The following is a 24687-nucleotide window of genomic DNA, read 5'->3' as shown; positions in this document are numbered from 1 at the left end:
AGTTAAACATAATTATGTGTTACGTCGCTTTAAGACCTGAAAGAGCTTGAAGTCCAACATTTTTGAAGAATATTTATTTAGTCTCTGTAAATTATTGGGGTCACTGTGCTAAATATTTTATATGTTAACAAATTAATCTATTTGCCTAATATGACATAACTAATTTTAGTGGCATAATCAGGAATAGATCTCTGGCATTTCATTCTAGTGTGCTTTAAATTTCATAAACTTAATTCCTCTAAAACATTCCAGTTATTTTCTTCCAATCCTAGTCTTAATCTCTGTATTTTATAAAAGAAGGAAAAAAGACATGCAAGGGCAATTGGAAGAATGTTCTTTCTGAAAATGGTATGCATTGTGGCGCTTTGTTGTTTCCCTTAAGCAAATGGTATGTGGCTCTAGAATTGCTTCTGAGAGCAAACCATTTTCATATAAGGCATCCCAGAGAAGATTTTTTAAGATAATGTGTTCATGTTGGAGCCTTCTCAAAGTAAAATCATGGAACATTTATCCTATTTTTTAATGTGGCTTATGATTGCCCTGTAAGTTTGTATAAACAACCTGAAGGACAAAAAGGGAAAGGGAGAAAACCCTCTGCTGCCAGCTGAATTGGTGTCTTTTAAATTCTTATAATCCTGGCAAAGAGTGGCAGCATGACACTTGATTATGGCTTTGTAGATACTGTACAGACCTTCAAATAAACGAACAAACGCTGTCTTGAGGTTGTAAAACATTAACCAGCCCAAGCTGTACTATTGTGTTTTAAGTAGTGAGAGAGACACTTTGACAATTCCCAAGTGACCTTGGGTTTGATTTCATGCACAGTTCCAATTTTTATAATTAATTTCCTCTGCTCTACTTTGTCTTCTAATTTCTTCAAATGGCCACAAGTGCAACACAAAAGAGAACTGATTATAAAAAGTTGACTCCTTTCAACTAGTCCCAGGTTGCTTTTGTTTTTGTTTTGTTTGGTTTACTTTGTGTTTTATAGCCTAAGTGGTTTTCAAAATGTGTGTCACAAACCATTAGTGAAGCATGAAATCAATTTAGTAGATCAAAGTTAACATTTTAAAATCTAATAGACTAGACTAAAAATATTCACATCATAAGAAATGAGTATTTTTGAAACTTTATTTTTGTGTCTAAAATATTTATGTATAAATGTGTGTGTGGAAGGAAATACATAAATTCCTAGAATGCTTACTCATCAAAACTGTGAAAGGTCACTTCATGTGATGAGTTCCTGTATTATTTTAAATAATTTGAAAACAGTGATATAATTTCCCAGATTTGGTCTTTGGGTTTGTGTCAAGCTACTATTATTTCGTTTTAGAGAAAAATGATAGCAGATAAATGGGAACACGATAACCTCCCCACTTTTAGTTAATAGAAAATGTTAGTATTTTATCTTCTATTTCTGTAGAAATAATCTTGGGATCTGTTCCACTTGTAGTCTGGTGTGGAGATCACTAAGAAAGATCACATGCCATGTCTATGCAGTTTCTTTAACTTGGTTTTTATACCTTTACTTGAGAATTATTTTCAACTAATTATCAGCATTTAATTTTTAACAAACACAATAGACGTATATATGAAATTAGCTAGTGTTTTCTTCCTCAGGTTAATGTGACTGACTTAAAGAAATTACTTAGAGAAAAAAGAAATTACTTAAAATCTAAAAATTTTAGTTGGTTATATATTTTATCTGTGTCAATAAAATAGTATTAACTTAATGAAAATTAAATATAATCTAATTATATCTATTCATAGATTTAAAATAAACTTCTAGTTGGAGTGCATTAGAATTAATAATAAATTAAAATATATTTTATTTGAATCATATCTGCTCGAGTTAGTATAATTATTTATCATTTATCTTTTGTCATTTTCTTTTCTTGCATTTTCAGCTAAAATTGACCAAGAAGCAGAGGAAAACTCACTGACAGAGACTCATAAATGGTGAGAAATTAAGTACTTTCCTTTAATATAATGTTTCTCTTCAGAATAGGCTCATAAAATGCTTAATATGTTTTATCTCAAGGAACCAATCATTAGCTCAATTTTTATTTTCAAGCATAAAAAAAGAAACTAATAAATAGTGTACTTTAATTTCACATTGAACTTCTAAATTTTATTTTTGTAAGTCCGAATGATGTATAATTTTGTTAAGCACCAATTATTTTAAATAGCTTAGCCCTCACTTTTGAAGAGGATTTAGGACTGTGGAAATAAGAGAAAAAGGAAGATAGCAGGAATCTGAAGAAAAAAGGGTGAGGAGTTTGGTTACAGGGAACTATTGCATTTCCACATTCAAAAGTAGAATCCGGGTAGAAAGCCATGAGCTTCCCTCGCATACACCTTCACTTCCAGAATGGAGATTTGCAGTCATAGCTGAGCATAGGAAAGCATCCTAATCAAAGGAATTTTCTTGTGAGGTACTGTTTTTATCTCAGTATTACTATTACAGCTCAAGACATTTTAGTTTTATAGAGACTCAGTGACAAATTGGGGACAAATGTATGTGCTTTGATTTTTAGAACTGTTATGGAGTCATTTACAAATAATTGATGCTGAGTTGGGCTATGCATGTCTTGAGGATTATACAGTGACCGAATACCCTTTTCTGTATCAAAAGAGAGGTTTTCCAAATGTTTTGATGCAATATAGGATTCCATATGTTCACCACGGTGGCTGTGAAATAGGGCAGCCCCGTGTGGTGGACAGGGCCCCAAGAGCACCGTTCCAGACTGCAGCGGTGTAAGCCACATAAAGGGCCTGGGCCACAGCTTCCTCATTTCTAGATGGATAGAACCTCATCCTTCCTTCCATCTTCCAGCGTTGTAGGAATGTATTACTTTGTTCTTCGCAATATGCAGTTTACTCGAGTGTGGCCAGTGAGCAGCCTTACTAGGAAAGCAAGTATACGCATGTGAAAATGTTTTGTAAACTGCACAAACTCATGTCATCAGCTTTCTTTGAAAGGAATTATACTCATTTGTCTTTATGTTTGAGTACTTTTTTTTTTTTTAAAAAAGCCTTGTCTCTTAATCCATGTAAAATGAATGTGTTGCTTTTATCAAGAAACTAGACTTTTATATACTAGAATATTATGTTTTATCAATTACTTTATGATTTCCTAACTAAATAAATAGATTCAAACAAACAATGGCTATTTGGTATATTTTTTAAATCAAATGAGACCTTTTTCATATTCCAGGTGTTTTATGTGCTAATTTTGTCTCTTTACTCATACATTTTTGCTATTAATCTCAGAAGTGGGACTTTGAGCTCCTGTTTCACATAAACAAAAATATATAGCTTTTGGATAAATAGTTTCACTGAACTCTTCAATTCTCACAGAAAATAAGATGACTGAGCAGATGAGTCTTGAACCATACCCAAAACCCAAATACAAACTGGATGAACATATCCTCATCTTCAGATGATTTCATTGAGCAAGCCAAACTATCATATTGTATTACAAGACAGATTTCAGCAGAATCTTGTTAAGGTTGCCTGCATCCCACAATGTGTTTATTTCAGCTTCAGCTTTTATTTTATTTTTAATTAGCATACATGGCTTTCTTCAATTGTGGAAAAATATCATCAGACCAAATGTGATTGTTTTTATTTTCCCACAGATTTACTCAGTGTCTGTGTCAGCTCAGAAGCAGAGAATGTAGAAATTCTGTATTTTTCTAATAGCCATTTCATTATATCTAAACTTAAAGAATAACAAAGCTGTGACTTATAAAATTGCATTCTGACAACCAGAGATTCTTATCTATAAATTATGGCTAACTTCACATTTTTCTTAGAATTTCTTCTTCTATTTCTTTCCTTAAATTTCACAGGTAAAAACGACATTTTATAGTAAAACTGATCTTTGAGATAGAAAAAGAACAAATTTAACTTTGGCATCAATAAAGCAGATAGAAATGACTAAAATTAAAATTTGAATTATCTAATGTAATAGTTTCAATATAAGTTATCTTTCTAAGTTAATTTAGGTGATGTTTTAGGTAAAGGAAATCAGACTGAGAAAGGTATAATTAACTTGACACATTGTGAGTAATGGAAAACAAAGTAATTTATTTGTTCCACTTCTATTATTTCAAAAAACCATTCATTTTTCTAGGAAGTTTGTGACTTTTTCTACAGAATAAAACATTAGTTCAGAGATGTTCATATTTTTCAATAAGACATCTGTACTTCTGAAATTTTTTCATTAAACCTCTGCTTTTATTTTTTATTTATTTTTAAAATTTTATGTATATTTTTTCAATTATAGTTGACATACAATATTATATTACTTTCAGGTGTACAACACAGTGATTAGACATTTATATACCTTATGAAGTGATCACCCCGATATCCAGTACCCAACTGACACCATACATATTTATTACAATGCTGTTGACTATATTCCCCATGCTATACACTGTATCCCCATGAATATTTTTAACTACCAATTTATACCTCTTAATCCCTTCCCCTCTTCAACCATCCCCCACCCTCCATCTGATAATTATCAAAATGCTCTCTTTCATTCTTTTTTATGACTCATTTTGGCTGCCTACTTGTGTTTATTTCTATTTATTGAGTAGGGCTGCTGCGTCTCCCAGTCTGAGTAGAGTGATCTTACATAGTAAGTGTGCTGTGAGGCCTAGTGGTTCAGTCTCCCTGGTCATCTGAGCTGGGTGCTCCAGTTGTGGACCTTGTGTGGGTCGTGTTTGCCTTCCTATTGTAGGTGAGCCTTGGTTGCTGTTTGCCCATGAATGGGATTGCCTTTTTTGGGATATCCACACCCAAGTTATTTCTCCAGATTCTCAACCCCCACACATAGGTGTGGGACCAGCCAATTTTGCATCTCCGCTCTCCCAATAGTCTTGAGGTGACCTCTTCTGTGTGTCTCCAGTTGTAGGATTTCTGTTCAGCTAGACTTCAGGCAACTCCCAATGGTGGCTGTTCCATAATTCAGTTGTAATTTTGATGTGGTTGTGAGAGGAGGCAGGCACAGCATTTACCTACTCTACCATCTTGACTAGAACTTGATTTTTAAAACTCTGTTTTTAAAACATGCTTCAGAATGGAAGCCTTAATTTTTTTTTTCCAGGAGCTAAAGACAACTAAAAGATTATAATGTAACTAATCTTTAATCATAAGATAATGGTAAATTTGTTGAAAACATAGCACAATCATACTTACAGGATTAATAAATTAATGTGCTCTATTTGGGGCATTGTAATGTGATGAAGGTTTGGCTGTATAGTTTTAAAATACACTTAATGTACCTCATAGTACTAATTTTATTTTAATTCTTAAAGAGAAAACATTGATTCTCCCCTTTCCCCCATTTAATTTAAATAGCAGCAAAGGTAATTGCATTCGGTAGTAGTAAAGGCCAGAAGTAGTAATGGAAGAAAGCACATTTATGAAAGAATTTTAAATCACACATTTTAAAAACTAAATACTATTGCTTGAGTGGTATTTCACCAAAGCCAAGATTGCATAACAAATGAGTTGAAATGGAAAATGCAAAATAAAGACAAAATAAAGAAAAGAAACAAAGGAATGTTGGTTCCAATTTTTTCATGTAATATGTAACTGTTCGTTTGTCATGGGAGAGAAAGTATTTAATCAGTCCTGAAATGATGCACACATACTTTATCATGTTTAGTGACTTTTAGAGTATCAGTTTATAAAGTGTTTATCCAAAGAATGGACTTCTGGCACATGGATAAAATGAAAGCACAATGTTTAGTTCATAATAGACATATTTTCCAGAAACTCTCTGAGTAACTATCCGGAGATGAATAGAAAGACGGCAGGTCTGTGTTTATCTGGCTTATGCTGGCAGAGCAGACAGGCTCCAGGCCGGCATTAAAACTAAAGTGACATGGAAGATCTTTGCAGAACCCCAAACCATTACGTCATTCTCTTAGCAATATTGATAAAGGAAAATAAAGTTGGAGTTTGTTATTTTACAACTTGGATTTCTTAGTAAACTACTTTAAATCCCTCCCCAGAATAGTTACCATCTGGAAGCCTGGAGGAGGGAGGCTTCCTAGGGTCACGTGGAAGCTGCATTTCACACCCTTCACTTTCAGGCCATGTAGCACATTTTAGATACAACACTTTTCTTTGTACAAAGGGATTTTTTTTTCCCTGTAGCTGCATTATTTAAATTTTTGTAAAATCCATTGACTTTCAACTATCAAAGGGATCCGTCGACACCCTTTGAAAGTTTGCTGGCCTTTGTCAGTTATAAAAGATCTTCTGAAGTGGTGGTCTCTCCTGAAATTTTTTATTTATTAGCTTTTGTGTATTCTGAATAGAAGGACTTCAGTACCTTCTGCTTAAGAGAATTTGGAATGTTTGTCTTCAGTTTTGGTTAGTAATTATAAAGAGAAAAAATACATCAAAGAATTTTTGCCCTTTTGCAAAGTTTGTTTTAAAAATGGAAACATGTTACTGTTGTATACAATCTTTCAGTGATCCAGGATCCACGGATCCTCCCCAAATAACGTCAGCCCATCTTGGTAAGGCCAAAGTCACACCCTAACTCTTGGGCAGGCAGTCTCCTAAGGGGAAACGTTAGCATATTTGCAATGAAAATGTGTTTTAATCCCTCCGGTAACACTGTGGTGTGGGAATTTGCATGTATACTGATTTTTGAAGAAGTAAAAATATTATTGGCATATAAAATCATAGATTAGTATGAATAGATACAAAAACAAATTTTACATGCTACTTCCAGAAAATTGCCGACACTTATCATGTATTATTTAATCCATAAAATAGTTCCCAAAGTGATTGGGGATTATTTTTATACATTATGAAAATGTATCCTTACAAAATAATTCATAAAATCTTTTTTGTTTTTGTTTGTAGTCTTACATTGCTTAGCAATAAAATCACATTTCTGGAGGAAAATGAATAAATTGATCAAAATTCTTTGATTCGAGGATATTGAAATCAAGTTAAAGAGAATGTAAATATTTGGCATAGTTTTTAAAACTGGTCTAAAAACTGTATGAGAAACTAGACCAGAAGTTTCTCATTGCTCTTAAGTTACTCAAAGTCAAGAATCCACCAGAAAGAGAGCATAGAGTAGAAAAGGCAATAAGTGATCGAAAATAATTTTAATAGAAGAAAAAGAGAACTAGAAATAGGATATGATAAATAGGATATGTGTATTTTTTTTTCTTGTTTTATTCTACAGGTTGTAAGAATATCTAGTAGAGAGTATCATAAACTATGTTTTGTTTGTTTGTTTGTTTGTTTTTTATGACCTGAAACTTAGGCCCATTTAAAGTTGATTTTGATTTCAAGCATTCAATAACTGTTGAAAGCATGGTTGCACATTGGTAATATGGGTACTTTGTAGTCACTTACTTAGGACTTCAAATATAGGCCCATTAAGAATAAGAACCAGAAAATTGTCGTTTCTAATATTCAAACTACGAATCAATGTGCTGATTAACCAAAAGAAAAAAATCAAAACTCTTTTGAACCTCCAAGTCCACCCTTTAAAACTGAGCTTCTTTTTCTTCTCTTGCAGACTCTCAGTCCTCTTATCATGTCTTAGGAGAAACAGTGCCTTTTTAGGTTAATGTACATATTTTTTAAATTCGTGTTAAGGACCTTTTAATTTCTATCCTTACTTATGAATATAAAATGTTGATCTCATTTTTTTTTCAAAACTCATGCAACTTGTCTTTCCTTTTAGTTACATCCCACATGTTCCTGATTAGATAAGAATAAATTAAGATAATGTTCCAAACCTCTCAACTTTATTTGAAATATGTGTTTTATCAACTCTGCTATTTAAATGACCAAACCATGTTCTCAGATATAGGCTTACAGAATTCAACCTCATTTTAAAAGCAGCTTTTTATAGTTAGGGTACATATTTGCATAGTATATTTTATGGTTTCATACTATTGAAAGTGCTTTTCATACGTAGTGCCTATAGAAAATATGAGGTTCTATTTAAATGGATTGAGAATTAAGTTCTTAATATAAATACTTGGAGAGAGGGGAGAATCTCTTCCCTGTCCTCCCTAATAACTTGTAATGCACTTTGTGATATTTGTGTAAGCTTCATAAATTATCTTGCATTGTAGTATTTTAATAAAAATGCCCAGATAGTAAGGAAGACAAGTAGCAAGAAGTTCAATAGTAATAAATGTCTTTATTGGTTTGCTAAATCTGCAATTGTTAAATATTATATAGATTAAGACCAGGGCAGTTTTTCAAAACCTATTAGGTAGTTCAAAGTTAAAATGTACTAACAGTATAAGGAAATCCAAATCTGAATAACTTTTTTTGTGAATATGTTTTTTAAAAAATCAGTAACTACAAATGACTACCACTCTAGTACTATTTTGACAAAAAAAGACTAAAAAATCAATTTTAAAAGAAAAATAAATATTAAAATCCATAATTTGATCGCTTATTTCAAGTATAATGTTTATCATTCAATGCAAAATAAATTCAGTGATATTATAAGATTTGCAGGACAGTGAGCAATTATTAGGCTGTCCTGTCTCTGAGATGATAGTACATAAATTAGAAATAGAAGAGGTTTGCAGCTAGCCGATATAAAAATATGTAGGTACATGTGTAGAAAGACATTTTAAAAATTATTATTTCTTAATTCAATCCTGAAAAAGACATATTTAGATCCAGCTCAGAAGCAACACTACCACTAAAGGTTTCAGTTTCAGTTTCTTACTGGGTAAATCTAGCAATCTAAAGCAATGACAGACATTGACAAAGAAGCAAAATGAAGACGTTTTGAAATAATGAAACAAGGTCTTAGAATTCAGAAAGGAGAAATCAGCCTCGGGATAATGAAGCTGTGCTAAAAGTAGGTTGAGATTTCTACCTCAGGTCATCAACCAAATAAATTGCAAAAAGACTAAGGAAACAAACATTGAAGTTGAAACTTTAACTAGAAGAAAATATTAAGAAAATTTATAGGGTTTAGAATGGGAAGAAGCTTTGCAAGCACAAAGCAACATAATGTTTATTCTATTTTTGCTACTTATTTCTAAGTGGTTGCTTCTTGTGTCTAATAAATTGCATAGGAAACATAGTCAAGTTAATTTAGGAACGTTTTTTCGAATTTGTTTTCATCCTCATACTTTTCCACGCGTATATTGCCTCTCTAGTTCATTTTACTTTTTATTAATTTTTATTTATCTCAAAGTTATAAATGCAGAGATAGTTGGAAAGGTCAGTACCATAAGTCATATAACAAAAAGCAGCAGCCTCTTGTCCCACCCTTTCCTGTTCCCTCTTATGTTTCTCTCAGCCATTTCCTCTAATATTTTCTGCCGTGTTTCTCAATAAATCCTCGTACTGCTATTTCATTATTTGTTATCCATTATCCATTAACTTACAATGATGGTAGATGAAGTTTTAGCTCATTTTTAACCCCCATCCCACTTTTTCCTCTTCATTCTTCTAAACTTTGTATTACTATTTTAGTTAAATATTCAATGTTTGCTTTAATAACACTATTTCACTATTATTCACTGCTCTGTCAGATTGTGTGGGATAGTTGTTTCTTATAGTTTTAATTTTTTTCTTGCTGTTTATAATTTTTGTCATTTGCTTAGTTTTCTGAGCCTATTTTTAATTATTCTCAAATACTCAAACACACTTCCAAAAAGCTCTCAATACTATTTTCCATATGATCAAACATATCTAATAATGTGTGACATTTATTTTTATTTTCCTCTTTGAGTTCTCCATCCTCTTCATCCAGTCTGCATGGGTGTCTGACCCTGTTGGTTAGATATAATCCTGAGAGTAGCTGTCAGCTACTCTCCTTTATTAATAGATCATCTATCTCTTCCTTAGATTCTGTATTTTTCTTTCTCTTGGGCATGCCCCCCTCTTTAGGAGAGGGAGTATACCTACAGTACGTACTTCTTATTTCTTAGGAAAGTTATCTGTGGGATATTTCCAGATATGCAAGTTCTCAAAGTGTATTCTTCTCTCACTCCTAATCGATAGTTTGTCTAGACATAGAATCCTAACTTGAAAATCATTTTCTCTTAAAAAATTGAAGGCATTGATTCTTTCTAGTCTTCCAGTCTTCAGGTTGTTTTTCAGAAGTCTCACAATATTTTTATTGGCAGTCCTTTGTGTTTGACTTGTCTTTTTTCTTGTAGAAGCACTTAGATTTCTCTCTGTTTTGGTTGAAAGTATACATCTTAGGCCTCGGTGTGTGCAATTTTAACTATGCTGGAAAGTTGGTGATTTTTTTTTCTGTTCATAGTATCATGAACCTCTGTTCGGGGATTGGTCTAGAATGATCTTTAGGTTTCTGATGCAGGTGACTAAGATGGTGTTTCTAAAAGTAAGATGGAGACAGGATGAGACGTTTGAGGTAGGTATGTAATTAGGCAGAAATGGTGTCTATTTGATTCAGTGTTTAAGTCTAAAGCTCGGGAATGTGGCTCGGGAAGTGCTTGCGCTTTCTATGTCATCAGTATGAAAAGGTAGACGCAGAAACCACAAGAGTGCATGGGTCACCCAAAGAGATGCTGTCCACAAATAACCAGTGGCCTCAGACCAAAACCATGAAAAGTACCATATTTGAGGTACGACTAGAGAAAAAGAGACCCATAATGGAGAGAGAAGTCGATTCCAAGCAGTAAGAAGAAAAACAGGAGAGTGTCGTGACAGAGGTCTAGGTGAACCAAAGGTAGCAGAAAAATCTCAAAAATAATTATGATGTACAGCTAAAACCAAAATATCTGTTTGTTTTAGTAAAGAGAAACAATTTGTACTCTTATCAAAAATAGTTTTAATTTTTACCTATTTTATGGAATTGGGTCAGAAGCTGCATTGCAGTCGGCTGAAAAAAAATAAAGATGTAGAAACTCTGAGGGTAGACTACTTTTTTTTTTGGAAGGATAGAAAGAGAGGGATTGGATGAAATATATAGAGGGAGGTGTGTGGTCATTGCTTTCAAATTGCTTTTAATGGCTGCATCATATAGATATGTTAAGGGTTCTGACTGGTGAGATAGGCTGCCAGTGGAAGAAAATGTATCTAATTGCTGGTGGCCATAAGGAAGTTAGAATCATGGACGGTGTTGAGTACCTATAAGTGATGTTATGAATTTCAAACGAGGTGTGACTCAGTCACGTGAAACAGTTAGGAAGGGCACTGGAGGACAAGAAATAACCAAACTCCATTTCTTGACTCCCTGAGTCTGGGAGGGCAGGAGACAGAGAACTGTGATAAGGGTTTACAGGAGAACATTATGGCAGACATGGTATCATTTACTTAAAGCTGTGTTTTAATTAAGAAAAAAAGCAACTAATCATATTGGAGAATTAAGGTGCGTGGCTGTAAACACATCTTCCCAATGCCCACAAACTAGCAGCAAACCCAAGGGCACCAGAATGGAACTTGTAGAGCTGGTGGTATTATGCAACTCCAATCCATGAGGACATAGGGACAAAGGGAAGAAGAGGACTTGAGTTTGGAGGGGCTTGTACTTAAGAAGACAAACGTACCTGTCGGCAAGGATGGGTATACCAGTGGCTCATAACCGTACAAGAGCTGGAGAGATTCCTTGGCTGGCTTATTTTAATGGTGAACGCTAATAGGTTGACCGTGGTTGATGGGTTCATCGTGGACTGCTGTAGTTCATCCTTTGCTACTTGGTCGCTTGGATTTGTTAGGCTTAAAATGGGCCTAGAAATGGCTGATAGAAGTAGGTCCTGATTGGGATTATTGGGAGAAGAATCTTGGACATATTTCCTTTGAGTGAGAAAGAATGGGAGAACAGATAGTTGAAAAAAGTAGAGGGGTATCTTCGGGCTGGATAACACAATAGAGGAAGAATGTCAAAGTTATCCGTTGGCTTACGTTGGCTTATGTTACTTTACATTGGTGTCTCCTTGGTGAGATTTTTTTTTGTATTTTCAGAAATCATAGGAGATAGGCTTTATACATACAGACTAGAAATGAGGTAATATTTCTTGATGTTTCAAACCGCATTAGTGTCTCCAAAAATGTTAGGATGCCAAAGAATCTAATTAGCTTGCTAATGCTTCTATGTGATTCTTGTTTTCCACCTCAACGACTGCCATGAGGCTCTCTGCTCACTCTTATAAAAAGGTATTCCACTCAGGATGGCAGTGCTATGCAGTTCGAAACATGCCAGGAATATCTTACAAGTATCGTTGGGCTAGTGAAGCAGAGATTTATCCAAGCACTGAAAGTACATTTTTAAAATGCCAGATACTGTCTTTTTCCAGCCTCAGATCTCTGAATTGACCTCAGGGGGAAATTTTGGTTTCCAAGGACTTGGTTTTGACGAGTCACCACTACATGACTACTGAAGGGGGTTCTGGGATATTTCTAACTGCTGTTGTCCCCAAAATGAAGCTCTTATCTTCTATACTTATTGTATCTGTATCTAAGATGGGGAATGGGAGGGCTTTGGGGACCTTAGCCCACCAGTTCCCACAATATTCCTATGAGGACTGAGTAGATTAACTGATAGTGCCCATTTTGTAGATGAAGAAGTGGGAGAGAATTTTACTTCTGTTAAATGACTTTGCCAGAGTCAGGGAGTGAGGTAGCACAGAGCCAAGAAAGGGATTTTAGCCACCTTAACAGTTGAACATTATATGTCTGTTGTGCAACCATAGGATTCAATTATGAAATTTTAAACCCTAAATGAATGAAATAGTGCTATTTGTAGGAGTGTTTTGCTGCTATTAATTCTGCCAAATAATAGTCTGTAACTCATTTCTTATTATTTCCCTTCCCTTCCCACCACTCAATAGCCATGTCAGGATAAAACTGGCAATACCTGTTAAAATACTTTTAAATTATATGGTAAAATATAAATATAAGACATTTATGCTGATATTTGCAAAGATATGTGCTGTTTTCACTTTTAATTACATCAATGAGAAATCAGACAAAAGTAACAAAATATAGTATTTGCATGCTCATACCAGTCTGTTATTTTGACTCAGTGTCAGGAGGGCCTTGCATCTAAAAGTGGAGGCCATCTGTTGTAGTGGAGATATTTTAAAAAAATAGGAAATCTGTTATATTTCCAAAGAAATTGGTTATCTATATGTCTCTTCCATATGTCTCCTGAAAGTTACAAATGTATGGGATTAGAAACGCCATTATCACCCCGAGAAACAGCATTAGCATCGATGCAGTGCAGCAGGATTTATGCAACACTGACCACAAAACATCCCGTTCGAAAGAAATGGCTGGAAAAAACTTTCATGCTGAAGGTCCTACCTGACCTGGGAAATATACCTTATGTGTACAGTGATTTTTAAAGGATTGACTTTTACGCAGTATTTTCACTATATATGTAAAGTTGAAACTGTGAGCATTTTCAGTATCTTAGCTTCTAAGTTAAGCATGATACTCCCAGAATGTGGTGATGACAAACATTTAATTAGAAGTGGGGTGGATTTTGCAGTGTAATGCAGTAAATACCTAGGTGATTAATATGGGTAAAGATGTAATGACTGGTATATGGACTGCAAGGTTTATTAAGTATTTCCCTGTCCACAGAACACCTCCAACCCTAACAAGGCACACAAGATTGTACGAGATAACATTTTCCCCAAATATTCTGTTTCATAGTTTCTCCAGCCTCCTCAAACTCCTGCTCTCCCTCTTTGCTGCTCTGACCCAGTTTTCCTGCCCACTCTCTATTTCATGGAGTAAATCCACCAGACCAGAACCCCTTTCTCTCTTTGTATATGAAACTACTCCTGTAAACACCTATCTTCCCCTTTTCTTATATCTGGAAGTAGTATCTCCTCCCATGAAATATCTCTTCTGGATCCTTTTCTCTCCTTTAAAGCCATTAATAAACTGGTTTCATTATTATCATGAAATACTATTTAAGCAATAAAGAAACAAAAAACCTGTACATCCTCTCACTAGTCCTTATCCCCATTCTTCTCCACCTCACTCCATCTGTACTTGTGTTTCTTTTTGTTACTAATATTTATTTGTATTTTTGTTTATGATTTTATGGCCAGTCTTTTAAGAAGTTTGTCTAGTTTATCAGTCTTATAAAAGAAGTAGGTATTATAGTTTGTTGATTATTGCCCAATTTTTTGCTTGTTTGTTTCCTCGCTTGTTTGCTTTTTCACATATTTCCACTCTTTATCCCTTTTTTCTACAACCTATGTGTATTTCTGGCTTTGTAATTTGAGTGAATAACTCATATGCCTTCCTGGATTTTACTTATTTTAATTAACTTACTTATTGAAGTATAGTTGACACACAATATCATATTACTTTCAGGTGTACTATATACTGATTTGACATGTATATACCTTATGAAATGATCACCGTGATAATTATAGTAACCATCTGTCACCATACAATGTTATTACAGCATTATTTATTATATCCCCTATCCTCTATATTAAGTACATAACTCTTAATCCCCTTCACCTATTTGACCCATTCCCCAACAGCCCCTTCCCTCTGGCAACTTTCACTTTGTTCTCTGTATCTACATGTCAGCTTCTGTTTTTTCTTTGTTTGTTGGTTTTGCTTTTTAGATTCTACATAGAAGTGAAATAATATGGTATTTGTCTTTGTCTGACTTATTTCACTTAGCATAATACCCTCTAGGTTCATCTGTGTGTGTGCGTGTGTGCGCGCGTGTGGTGTGTGTGTGTGTGTGTGTGTGTGTGTGACACATCTTTTTTACCCATTCATCTGCTGGCAAACACTTAGGTGGTTTCCATATCTTGGTTAATGTCAATAGTGCTTTCGTTAACACAGGGGTGCAGATATTTTTTTGAATCAGTGTTTTCATTTTCCTCAGATAACTACCCAGATTAGAACTTTTCGATGATATTGTAGTTCTAATTTTAATTTTTTGAGCAACCTTCATACTGTTTTCCACAGTAGATGCACCAATTTATATTCCATCTAACAGTTCACAACAGTATTATCTCTTTGATAATAGCCATTCTGACAGGCGTGAGGTGATATCTCATTGTAGGTTAGATGTGCACTTCTCTGATGATTAGTGACATTGGACATCTTTTCAAGTGTCTGTTGGCCTCTGTTTGTCTTCTCTGGAGAAATATCTATTCACATTCTCTGCCAATTTTTTAATCTGGTTTGTTTTTTCGATAATGAATTGTTTGAGTTGTGTGTGTGTGTGTGTGTGTGTGTGTGTGTGTATTTAGAGTAACTTATTTCCTGCTATAACAAACAATTAATAACCCCTCCTCCAGCAACAGGGAAACAGTGGAGTTTAGGCCTCTATAGTAACGGAGGAACTGCTGTCGGAATCTCTGCCTGGGGTGGAGGCACTGCCTGGGGAGGGACTCTAGGTTAGGCTTAGCCCCCTTTTTTTTGTTTTTTGTTGGATATCCAACAAAATCTGAGGATAAATACCCAAAAGTGGAATTGCTGGGTCATATGTTGTTCTACTTTTAATTTTTTTGAGGAACTTCCGTACTGTTTTCCATGGTGGCTGCACCGATTTGCAATTCCACCAGCAATGCACGAGGGTACCCTTTTCTTTACATCCTTGCCAATACTTACTGTGTTTTGATTTATTGATGATAGCCCTTCTGACAGGTGTGGGGTTATATCTCATTGTGGTTTTAATTGCATTTTTCTGATGTTTAGTAATGTTGAGCAATTTTCATATGTCTATTGGCTATCTATATGTCCTCTTTGGAGAAATGATTATTCAGGTCCTCTGCCCATTTTTTTAATTGGATTGTTTTTTGGTATTGAGTTCTATGAGTTCTTTATAAATTTTGGATATTATCCCTTTATCAGATGTATCATTGACAAATATCTTTTCATTCAGTAAGCTGTCTTTTCATTTTGTGGCTGGTGTCCTTTACTATGCAAAAACTTTTCCGTTTAATGTTTTCCCATTTGTTTATTTTTCTTTTGTTTCTCTCCTTCGAGAAGTTATATCAGAAAAAAATATTACTAAGAGCAATATCAGAGAGTTTATAGCCTATGTTTTTTATCCCAGGAGTTTTATGGTTTGGGGTCTTACATTTAAGTCTTTAATCTATTTTGAGTTTATTTTTGTAAATGGTATAAAAAGATGATCCAGAGTTTTTTGTTTTTTGTTTTTGCATGAATCCGTTCAGTTTTCTCAATACCATTGATTGAAGAGATTGTCTTTACCCCATTTTATATTCTTGCCTTCTTTGTCATAGATTAACTGACCATATAGGTATGGATTTAAATCTGGGCTTTCTATTCCATTCCACTGCTCTATGTGTACGTTTTTATGCCAATACAATGTGATTTTGATTACTATAGCCTTGTAGTACAGTACAGTTTGATATCAGATTGCATGATACTTCCATCTTTGTTCTTCGTTCTCAATATTGCTCAATTTTATAGTTCCATATAAGTTATAGGATTATTTATTCTAGTTCTGTGAAAAATGTCATTGATATTTTGATAAGGATGCATTGAACTTATGGATTGCTTTGGGAGGTATGGACATTTTAACAATGCTAATTCTTCTATACACGAGCACAATATATGCTTCCCATTATTTTTATCTTCTTCACTTCTTTTCTTTAGTGTCCTATTATTTTCCAGGTACAGGTTTTTTATCTCATTGGTTAAATTTATTCTGAGGTATATTTTGATGCAATTGTAAATGGGATTGTTTTCTTAATTTCTTTGATAGTTCATTATCAGTGTATAAATCTGCAACCAAATTCTGAATATTAATTCTGTATTCTGCTATTTTACTGAATTCAGTTATCAGTCTAACAGTTTTGGGGTAGAATCATTAGTGTTCTCTCTTCATAGTTTCATGTTATTAGCAAATGATGAGAGTTTTTCACCTTTTTGTCCTATTTGGATGCCTTATATTTTTCTTATTTGACTTCTGTGGCTAAGACTTACAATACTATGTTGAATAAAAGTGGTGAAAGTGGACATCCTTGTCCTGTTCCTGATATTAAAAGTAAAATGCTTTTAAGCCTTTCTCTGTTGAGTATGATGTTAGTTCTGGGTTTGTCATATATGGCCTTTATTATGCTGAGGTATGTTCTGTCCAATACCACTTTGCTGAAAGTTTTATCAAATGGATACTGGATTTTGTCACATAGTTTCTCTGCATCTATTGATAGGATCACATGATTTTTACCTTTCGATTTGTTAATGTGGAGTATCACTTTAACTGATTTGTGGATATTGAACCAACCTTGCATCCCAGGAGTAAATCTAGCTTGATCATGGTGTGTGATCTGTTTGATATATTACTGAATTCAGTTTGCTGATATTTTGTTGAGGATTTTGCATCTATGTTCATCAGGGATACTGGCCTTTAATGTTTTCGGTAATGTCTTTAATTTTGGAATCTGGGTAATAATGGCCTCGTAGAATGAGCTTGGGAGCCCTCTTTCCTCTCGAATTTTTTGAAATAGTTTGAGAATAGATACTAATTCTTCTTTGAATGTTTGGTGAAATTCACCCCTGAAGCTGCCCAGTCCAGGGCTTTTGCTTGTTGGGAGACTTTTGATTACTGACTCAACATTTTTACTAGCACCCATCAGCTGAGATTTCTGTTTCTTCTTGATTCAATCTAGGAAAATTGTTTCTATGAATTTGTCCGTTTCTTCCAAATTGTTCAATTTGTTAGCATTTAATTGCTTACAGTATTTTCTATAAACCTTTGTATTTCTGTGCAGTTAGTTGTCACTTCTCTTTCATTTCTGATTTTATATATTTGAGTCCTCTCTTTATTTTTTTGATGAGTCTAGTTAAAGGTTTATCTTTTTTTTTTTTTTTTACCTTTTAAAAGAACCAGCTCAGTTTAATTGATCCTTTGTTTGTTTATTTTCATGCTAATCTATATTATTTCCTTCCTTCTGCTCACCTTGGGCTTTGTTTGCTTTTTGTTGTTGTTACATTCAGTTTAGATTGTATTTGAGATCTTTTTTGTTCTTTGAGGTAGGCCTGTATTGCTATAAATTTCTCCCCTAGGACAGCCTTTACTAAGTCTTATAGATTTTGGGTCGCTGTGTTTTCATTTTCATTTGTCAAAATATTATGATTTTTTTTCCTTGCTCTCCTTGTTAAGCCACTCATTCTTTAGTAGCATGGTATTTAGCCTCCATGTGTTTGTGTGTTTTTAAGGTTTCTTCTTGTAATTGATTTCTAGTTTCATACCAGTTGGAGAAGATACTTGATATGATTTTAATCTTTAATTTATTGAGACTTGTTTTGTGACCTAACATGTGGTCTATCCTGTAAAATATTCCATGTTCTCTTGAAAAGAATATATATTCTGCTGCTTTGGGGTGAAACGCTCTAAAAATATTAATTACATCTGACTGGTCTAGTGTTTCATATAAGGTCGCCGTTTCCTTGTTGTTTTTATGTCTGGAAGATCTGTCCATTGGTTTTGAAGGGATGTTAAAGTCCCCCTACTATGACTGTTTAACTGTCAGTCTCTCCTTTTATGTTGGTCAATATTTGCTTTATACTTTTAGGTGCTCCTATGTAAGGTGGATAAATGTTTACTAGAGTTTAATCCTCATATTGGATTGTACCCTTTATTATTATGTAATGTCCTTCTTTGTCTCTTATTATAACCTTTTTTTTAATCCATTTTGTCACATATAAGTATTACCACACCAGCTTTTTCTTTTTTTCTTTTTTTATACCAGTTGTATAACACATCTTTTTTCATCGACTTACTTCCAGTCTTTGTGTGTCTTTCAATCTGTGGTGAGTCTCTTGTAGATAGAATATGTCTTGCTTTCTTATGCATTCAGCTACCCTATGTCTTTTGATCGGAACATTTAACCATTTACATTTAAATTGATCATTGATAAACTACGTAGTTATTGCCACTTTATTATTCATATTTATGTTCTCCCCCCTTCTTTCTAAAGAAGTCACTTTAACATTTTTTTGTAATACTGTCTTAGTGGCCATGAATTTCTTTAGCTTTTGCCTCTCTGGGAAGCTATTTATTTCAACCTCAATTTTAATTGATAGCCTTGCTGGATAGAGTAGTCTTGGTTGTATGTCCTTAACTTCACCGAATATTTTGTGTCAATCCCTTCTGGCCTGAAACATTTCTGTTGAAAAATAACCTGACAGGGCATATCCTTTTAAATAACTTGTTGCCCTTCTTTTGCTGCTTTTAGGATTCTCTCATTGTATTTCACCTTTGCCATTTTAAGTATGATGTGTCTTGGTGTGGGCCTCATTGGGTTTATCTTGTTCGGGACTCTCTGCACTTCTTGAGCTTATATGTCTGTTACTTTCACCAGGTTAGAGAAGTTTCAGTCATTATTTTTTTCCATATAGTTTCTCAAATCCTCGCTTTTTTTTTCTCTCTTCTTTTGGTTTCCCTATGATGCAAATACTATTATACCTGATGCTGTCCCAGAAGTCCCTTAAACTTTCCTCACTTTTTTGATCCTTTTTATTTTTTGCTGTTTCAATTGGCTGTTTTCTGCTACCTCTCTTCTGTATCGCTCATTCTGTTCTCTGCTTCATCTAATGTTGATTCCTCCTAAGGTTTCTTCATTTCAGTTATTGTATTCTTTATTTCTGACTTTTTTTAATGGTTTCTTTGTCCTATTTTATGCTTGCTGTCTCTTTGTGTCAGTTCTCACTAAGTTCATCTACACTTCCCCTAAGTTCATTGAGCATCCTTCTAACCAGTATTTTGAACTTTGTATCTGGTAGATTGCTTGCGTCCATTTAGCCTTTTTTCTGGAATTTTCTCTTCTTTCATTTGGGACATTTTTTTTTCTCATTTTGACTGATTCTCTGTGTTCATTTCTATGAATTAAATAGATCTGCTGTATCTCCCAGTCTTAGCCAGGTGGCCTTATGTAGCAAGTGTCCTGTATGACCCAGTGGTGCAGTCTTCATTATCACCTGCACTAGGTGCTCCAAGAGTGTTGCCCGTGTGGATTTTGTGTACCATCCTGTTGTAGTTGAGCCTTGATTGTTGTTGGTACATCAGTGAGTGAGATCAATTCTCAGGCTGACTGGCTATGAGGACTGGCCATGCCCACAGCATATGAGCTGCTGTGTGGGGGCTGACTCCATGGAATATATTTTGCCCCATGGGATCATGTGCTTGATGAGCCCACCCATTGAGTATGCTATTTTGGAGGCTAATCCGATGGTATTCTGTTAGATTGTGATGCTAGTCTCCAGGTGTGTTGCTTATGATCCTTTGGGATGGGCTTCTGTGCAAGCCATGGTCATCTGCTCCCTATGACTGGACCAGGACTACCTGGTAGGAGCTATAAAGCTATCCAAGGTTGGTCTCTGCCTGTGCTATACTTGGAGGTACCTGAGAGAGGCTGTGAACCAAGGATGGCTACCACTAGTACTGGACCTGCGGCAGCTCAGCATAAGGCCCAGTGTACCTCAAGGACTAGAGCTGCCTACAGGCTGCCTCTAAGGCTCAGAAGCTAAAAGAGCCTTGGGTGGTATGCACGTTGAGTGAGGTTGGGTCCCTGAGAGTCACCAGGTAGGGGCATATGTTGTTTCCCAGGTTAGTGCAGATTCAGATTTGATGCCAGTGCTGAGCCTGTGGCCAACTCACAAAAGTCTCAGATCATAGGAATGCCAGCTGTTGCTTGGGCCAGAGCAGGCTATCCCCCACCAAAACTATCTCCACAGGTGTAAAAGCCCAGGCCTGTGATCGCTGCTGAAGGGCTTCCTGCCAAGAGCGCAGAGTGCGTCTGGTCGCTTGGCCATAAAAATGCCCCATCAGTGCTTGAGCTTGGGGGTGGGGTTTCAGGGATTCACCAGTGTGGAGTGAGTGGTGTTTTCCAGGCAAATTAGATTCTGATTTGGCCGTGTGGGAGGAAGGCTCAACACAGGCAAGATGGCGCCTGCCTGTAGGCTCCACAGGAAGACAGCTCAACACAGAGATAATGGCAGCTGTCCCTCCAGTCCTCACCCTGAAGCCAGACAATTCAGTCTCTCCCTGTCTCCATGTGGCCTCTTCTTCATATACTTAGTTATAGGACTTCTGTTCAGCTAGTCTTCAAATGGTTTTCCAGGCTGATTGTTCTGTACTTTAGTTCTGATTTTAATGTGGTCATGAGAGGAGGCGAGCACAAAGTTTACGTACTCTGCCATCTTGACTGGAATCACCACCGTGATCTTTTTTTTTTTCCCTACTAACTTTGGGCTTTGTTTACTCCTTTTTCTAGTTCCTTTAGGTGTAAGATTACATAATTTATTTGAGATTTTTCTTGTTTTTTAAGGTATGCCTGTGTCACTATAAACTTCCATCTTAGAACTGCTTTTGGTGCATCCATAGATTTTAGAATGGTAACTTCATTTTCATTTGACTAAAGATAATTTTTATTTCCTATTTGATTTCTTCACTGACCCATTGGTTGTCTGGTAGCATGTTGTTTATCCTCCACATGATTTTGCTTTTTTATTTATATTTTTCTTGAAGTTGATTTCTAGTTTCACACTATTGTATTCATCATAAAAGATGCTTGATGTGATTTCAGTGTTCTGAAATTTACTGAAACTTGTTTTGTGGCCAAACATGTAGTCTAGCTTGTTAGAATGTTTCATGTGCATGTGAAAAAAAATGTTATTCTGCTTGCTTTGGATGGAACATTCTATATATGTCTATTAATATCTTGTGATATAATTTAAGACCAGTGTGCCCTTGTTGATTATCTTTTTGGATGAACTATTCATTGATGTAAGTGGGTGTTAAAATCTCCTACAATCATTCTAGTACTATCAATTTCTCCCTTTATTTCTGTCAATATTTGTTTTATACATTTAGATGTTCCTGTGATGCATAGATATTTGCATGTGTTGTGTCCTCTTGTTTTATCGATCTCTTTTTCATTATGTAATGTCTTTTTTTTCTCTTCTACAGTCTTTGTTTGAAAGTTTGTCAGATATCAGTATTGCTACTTCAACTTTTTTTTGGTTCCATTTGCATGGAATATTTTTTTCTCATTCCTTCACTTTCAATATATGTGTTTTTAGGTCTGAAATGAGTGTCTTCTAGGGAGCATCTTTTGATTGGATCATTTAGTCCATTTGCATTTAAAGGAATTTTGTATTTGATTCTTACGTAGATAAGCCAAGGTTTCTTATAAAATTTATCGGGTTAACATTGGTTAATAAAATTATATAAGTTTCAAATGTACAATTCAATAATATATCATCTGTATATTGCATTGTGTGTAGATATGTCTTTAGTGCCATTTAAATTATTTTCTATGTTTTTGTGGTTCTTTTCTGTTTCTTTTTTTCTTCTTTTCTCTTGTGATTTAGTGACTTTAATGTTATGTCTGGATTTCTTTATTTTTATATTTTGTGTCTCTATTATAGGATTGTGGTTTCTGGTTACCATAAGGCTCATGTATAACAATCTATGTATATAGCAGTCTATTTTAAGTTAGTGACCACTTAAATTTGAACATATTTTAAAAGCACTACATTTTTATTCCCTCTGCTAGTGTTTTATGTTTTCAACATATTATATCATTTTATTGTATGTATCCCTTACCTAATTATTGTAGATAGAGATAATTTTACTACTTTTGATTTTTAACCATCATACCAGCTTTATAAGTAGTTGTTCCACTACCTTGGCTGTATGTTTTTCTTCACCAGGGAGATTTTTTTTCTTTCACATATTTCCTTATTTCTACTTCTTCGTTTTTCTTTTCTGCTTAAAAAAGTCTCTTTAACACTTCTTACAAGAAATGTTAGTGGTCATGTGTTCAATGCTATCTTTTTCCTGGTAATGTTTTTTTACCTAAATGTCTGTTTTGTCTGATATTAACATAAGTATATATCAGCTGTTTATGGCACTTCCACAATTCTACTTTCAACTTTTCTGTGTCCTTATGGGTAAAGAAACCAGTCTAGGGGTGATTCCTATTGCTCTAGTAAAGCCATCCCAATTGTGCACTCAGGGAAGTTGAGGGGTTGACCCAGTAGGCCCACTGCAAACTATGTACTTTAGCCTGGATTTCATATTTTCTGACCCTGTAAGGCCCCACACTGGCAGAGGTTGCCATGATGAAGCTGCGAGTCTCCTCATACGCTGTGATACTATAGTGTTCAAAATGTCTAGATATTTCCCTTTGGCCAGTATACAGTCAGTAGCGATGGCTGCAGGCTCCTTTGGGAAGGGAATGAGGGAATCATTATAGTATATACTTGCCACTGCATTTCAGCATCTTTCCTCACAGGGACCCAACCTCCCGTTTGGTCAGTGAGTTCTGGATCTGAAATTGGCTCAATTCTGGGAACTGAGCAAAAAAATCTTAACTTTTGTTATTGGAGCAACTACCTTTGTTTTCCTGTTCTTCTGTTCTTGCCCTTTTCTTTAGTTTAGATGTTATTTGTTCCTAAGGATGCCATGATTTTTAACTATCTCCACACTCCTTGTGGGTCAGATCCCCTTGGCTGCCCCTTGCCTTGTTAGTCACTATGATAATTCTGGTCCCCAGCCTTCTGACACCCTGACTCCTGCCACTATACGATAGTTCATTCTTGCAGATCCTTGAGTATATAATCTCTTTTGTCCTTTAATATAACACTTCTCTAGCATAGTTATGCTGGGATGACACCTTAATTAATAGTCTAGCAGCTTAGAGAGAAGCTGGGGAAGCTTCTGAAGAGGCCGTTTGTTGCCTTCTGCAGTGTCTTCTAGCACAGACACGGCACTAGCTCTTACTAGAGAAGGGTGCACTATCTGTACAAACTCTTGAGAATTTCAGAGATCTATAGAAGTGACCATCAGATGTATCCATTTCTTGTTTTTGGATCCTAGGTTTTTCCAGCCAGGCTCTGACTTTAGCTTAGCAGACCTGCTTTGGCTGAGCATTTAAATGTTTCTGGAGCTCTGCAACTCTGATTATTGGATCTTCTTTTTGTTATTCAGATGTTTCTCTCATTTCACTGCAGGAGATAGCTGCCTCTTTCCAAACTACCAAGGAGGCCTTCTAATAGTCTTTAACCACTTATTCTTGCCCTGGATCTCTCATTATCCCTCTGCAGAATGTCAATTCGACTTAGCAATAGTCAGCCAACTCCACTGTTTATGTGGCATTGTTCTCACCATATTTTCCATAACCTGAATCATCACACCTGCAAGGACATTTCCACACCAGGGCATTTTCTTAGGTTGACTCTGGTCATATCTTTATGGCCTCCATTGTGCCCAGGGTCTGTCTGGGCCCCATGTACTACTGAGGACGGTGGGGGTGGTAAGCAAATCTATTCCAGAACCCATCTCACTGTTTCTTTTCTCAGGTTCCCTATGGCCCTACTTAAGTTATTTCAGGTTCTGCAAGAAGCAGTTCCAAAAATTGGATTTATTGGGGAAAATGGGAAAAGTGCCAGAGGGAGCTGAGACAGCTGTTAAACCTGGATGCAGGTCCAGCCCCAGTGGAGGAGAAGGAAGGAAAAAAAACCTAGACAAGAAAAGTCTTATACTGCAGTGCAGTTACAAAACAGTTTTGACAGAACTGATGGGACGTTCTTGAGCTGAAGTTGCCCTTTAGAGGAGTTGTGTCTCTTGGAATTGCACCTGCATCGTACTCCTGTTGTGCTCACTCAATAACAGGGAGCAACCATGGGACCATGTGCAAGTGATGTGATTGACTTCAGCTTACAGAAGCTGTA

General features: G+C 35.4%; 1 protein-coding gene across 1 annotated transcript in view; it reads left to right on the top strand.

Moving 5' to 3' along the window:
• The window catches only part of FMN2 (formin 2), a 259754-nt gene that overhangs the window by 176344 nt on the left and 58723 nt on the right, over nucleotides 1-24687 (top strand). The window contains exon 12 of the mRNA XM_006924128.3: nucleotides 1908-1959. Within this exon, the coding sequence (XP_006924190.1) occupies nucleotides 1908-1959 (52 nt within the window). The remainder of the gene's footprint in view (nucleotides 1-1907; nucleotides 1960-24687) is intronic.

The sequence above is a fragment of the Pteropus alecto genome, unplaced genomic scaffold, assembly GCF_000325575.1.
Source record: "Pteropus alecto unplaced genomic scaffold, ASM32557v1 scaffold279, whole genome shotgun sequence".
NCBI classification, from domain to species: Eukaryota; Metazoa; Chordata; class Mammalia; order Chiroptera; family Pteropodidae; genus Pteropus; species Pteropus alecto.
This window is presented reverse-complemented; position numbering and strand designations above follow the sequence as displayed.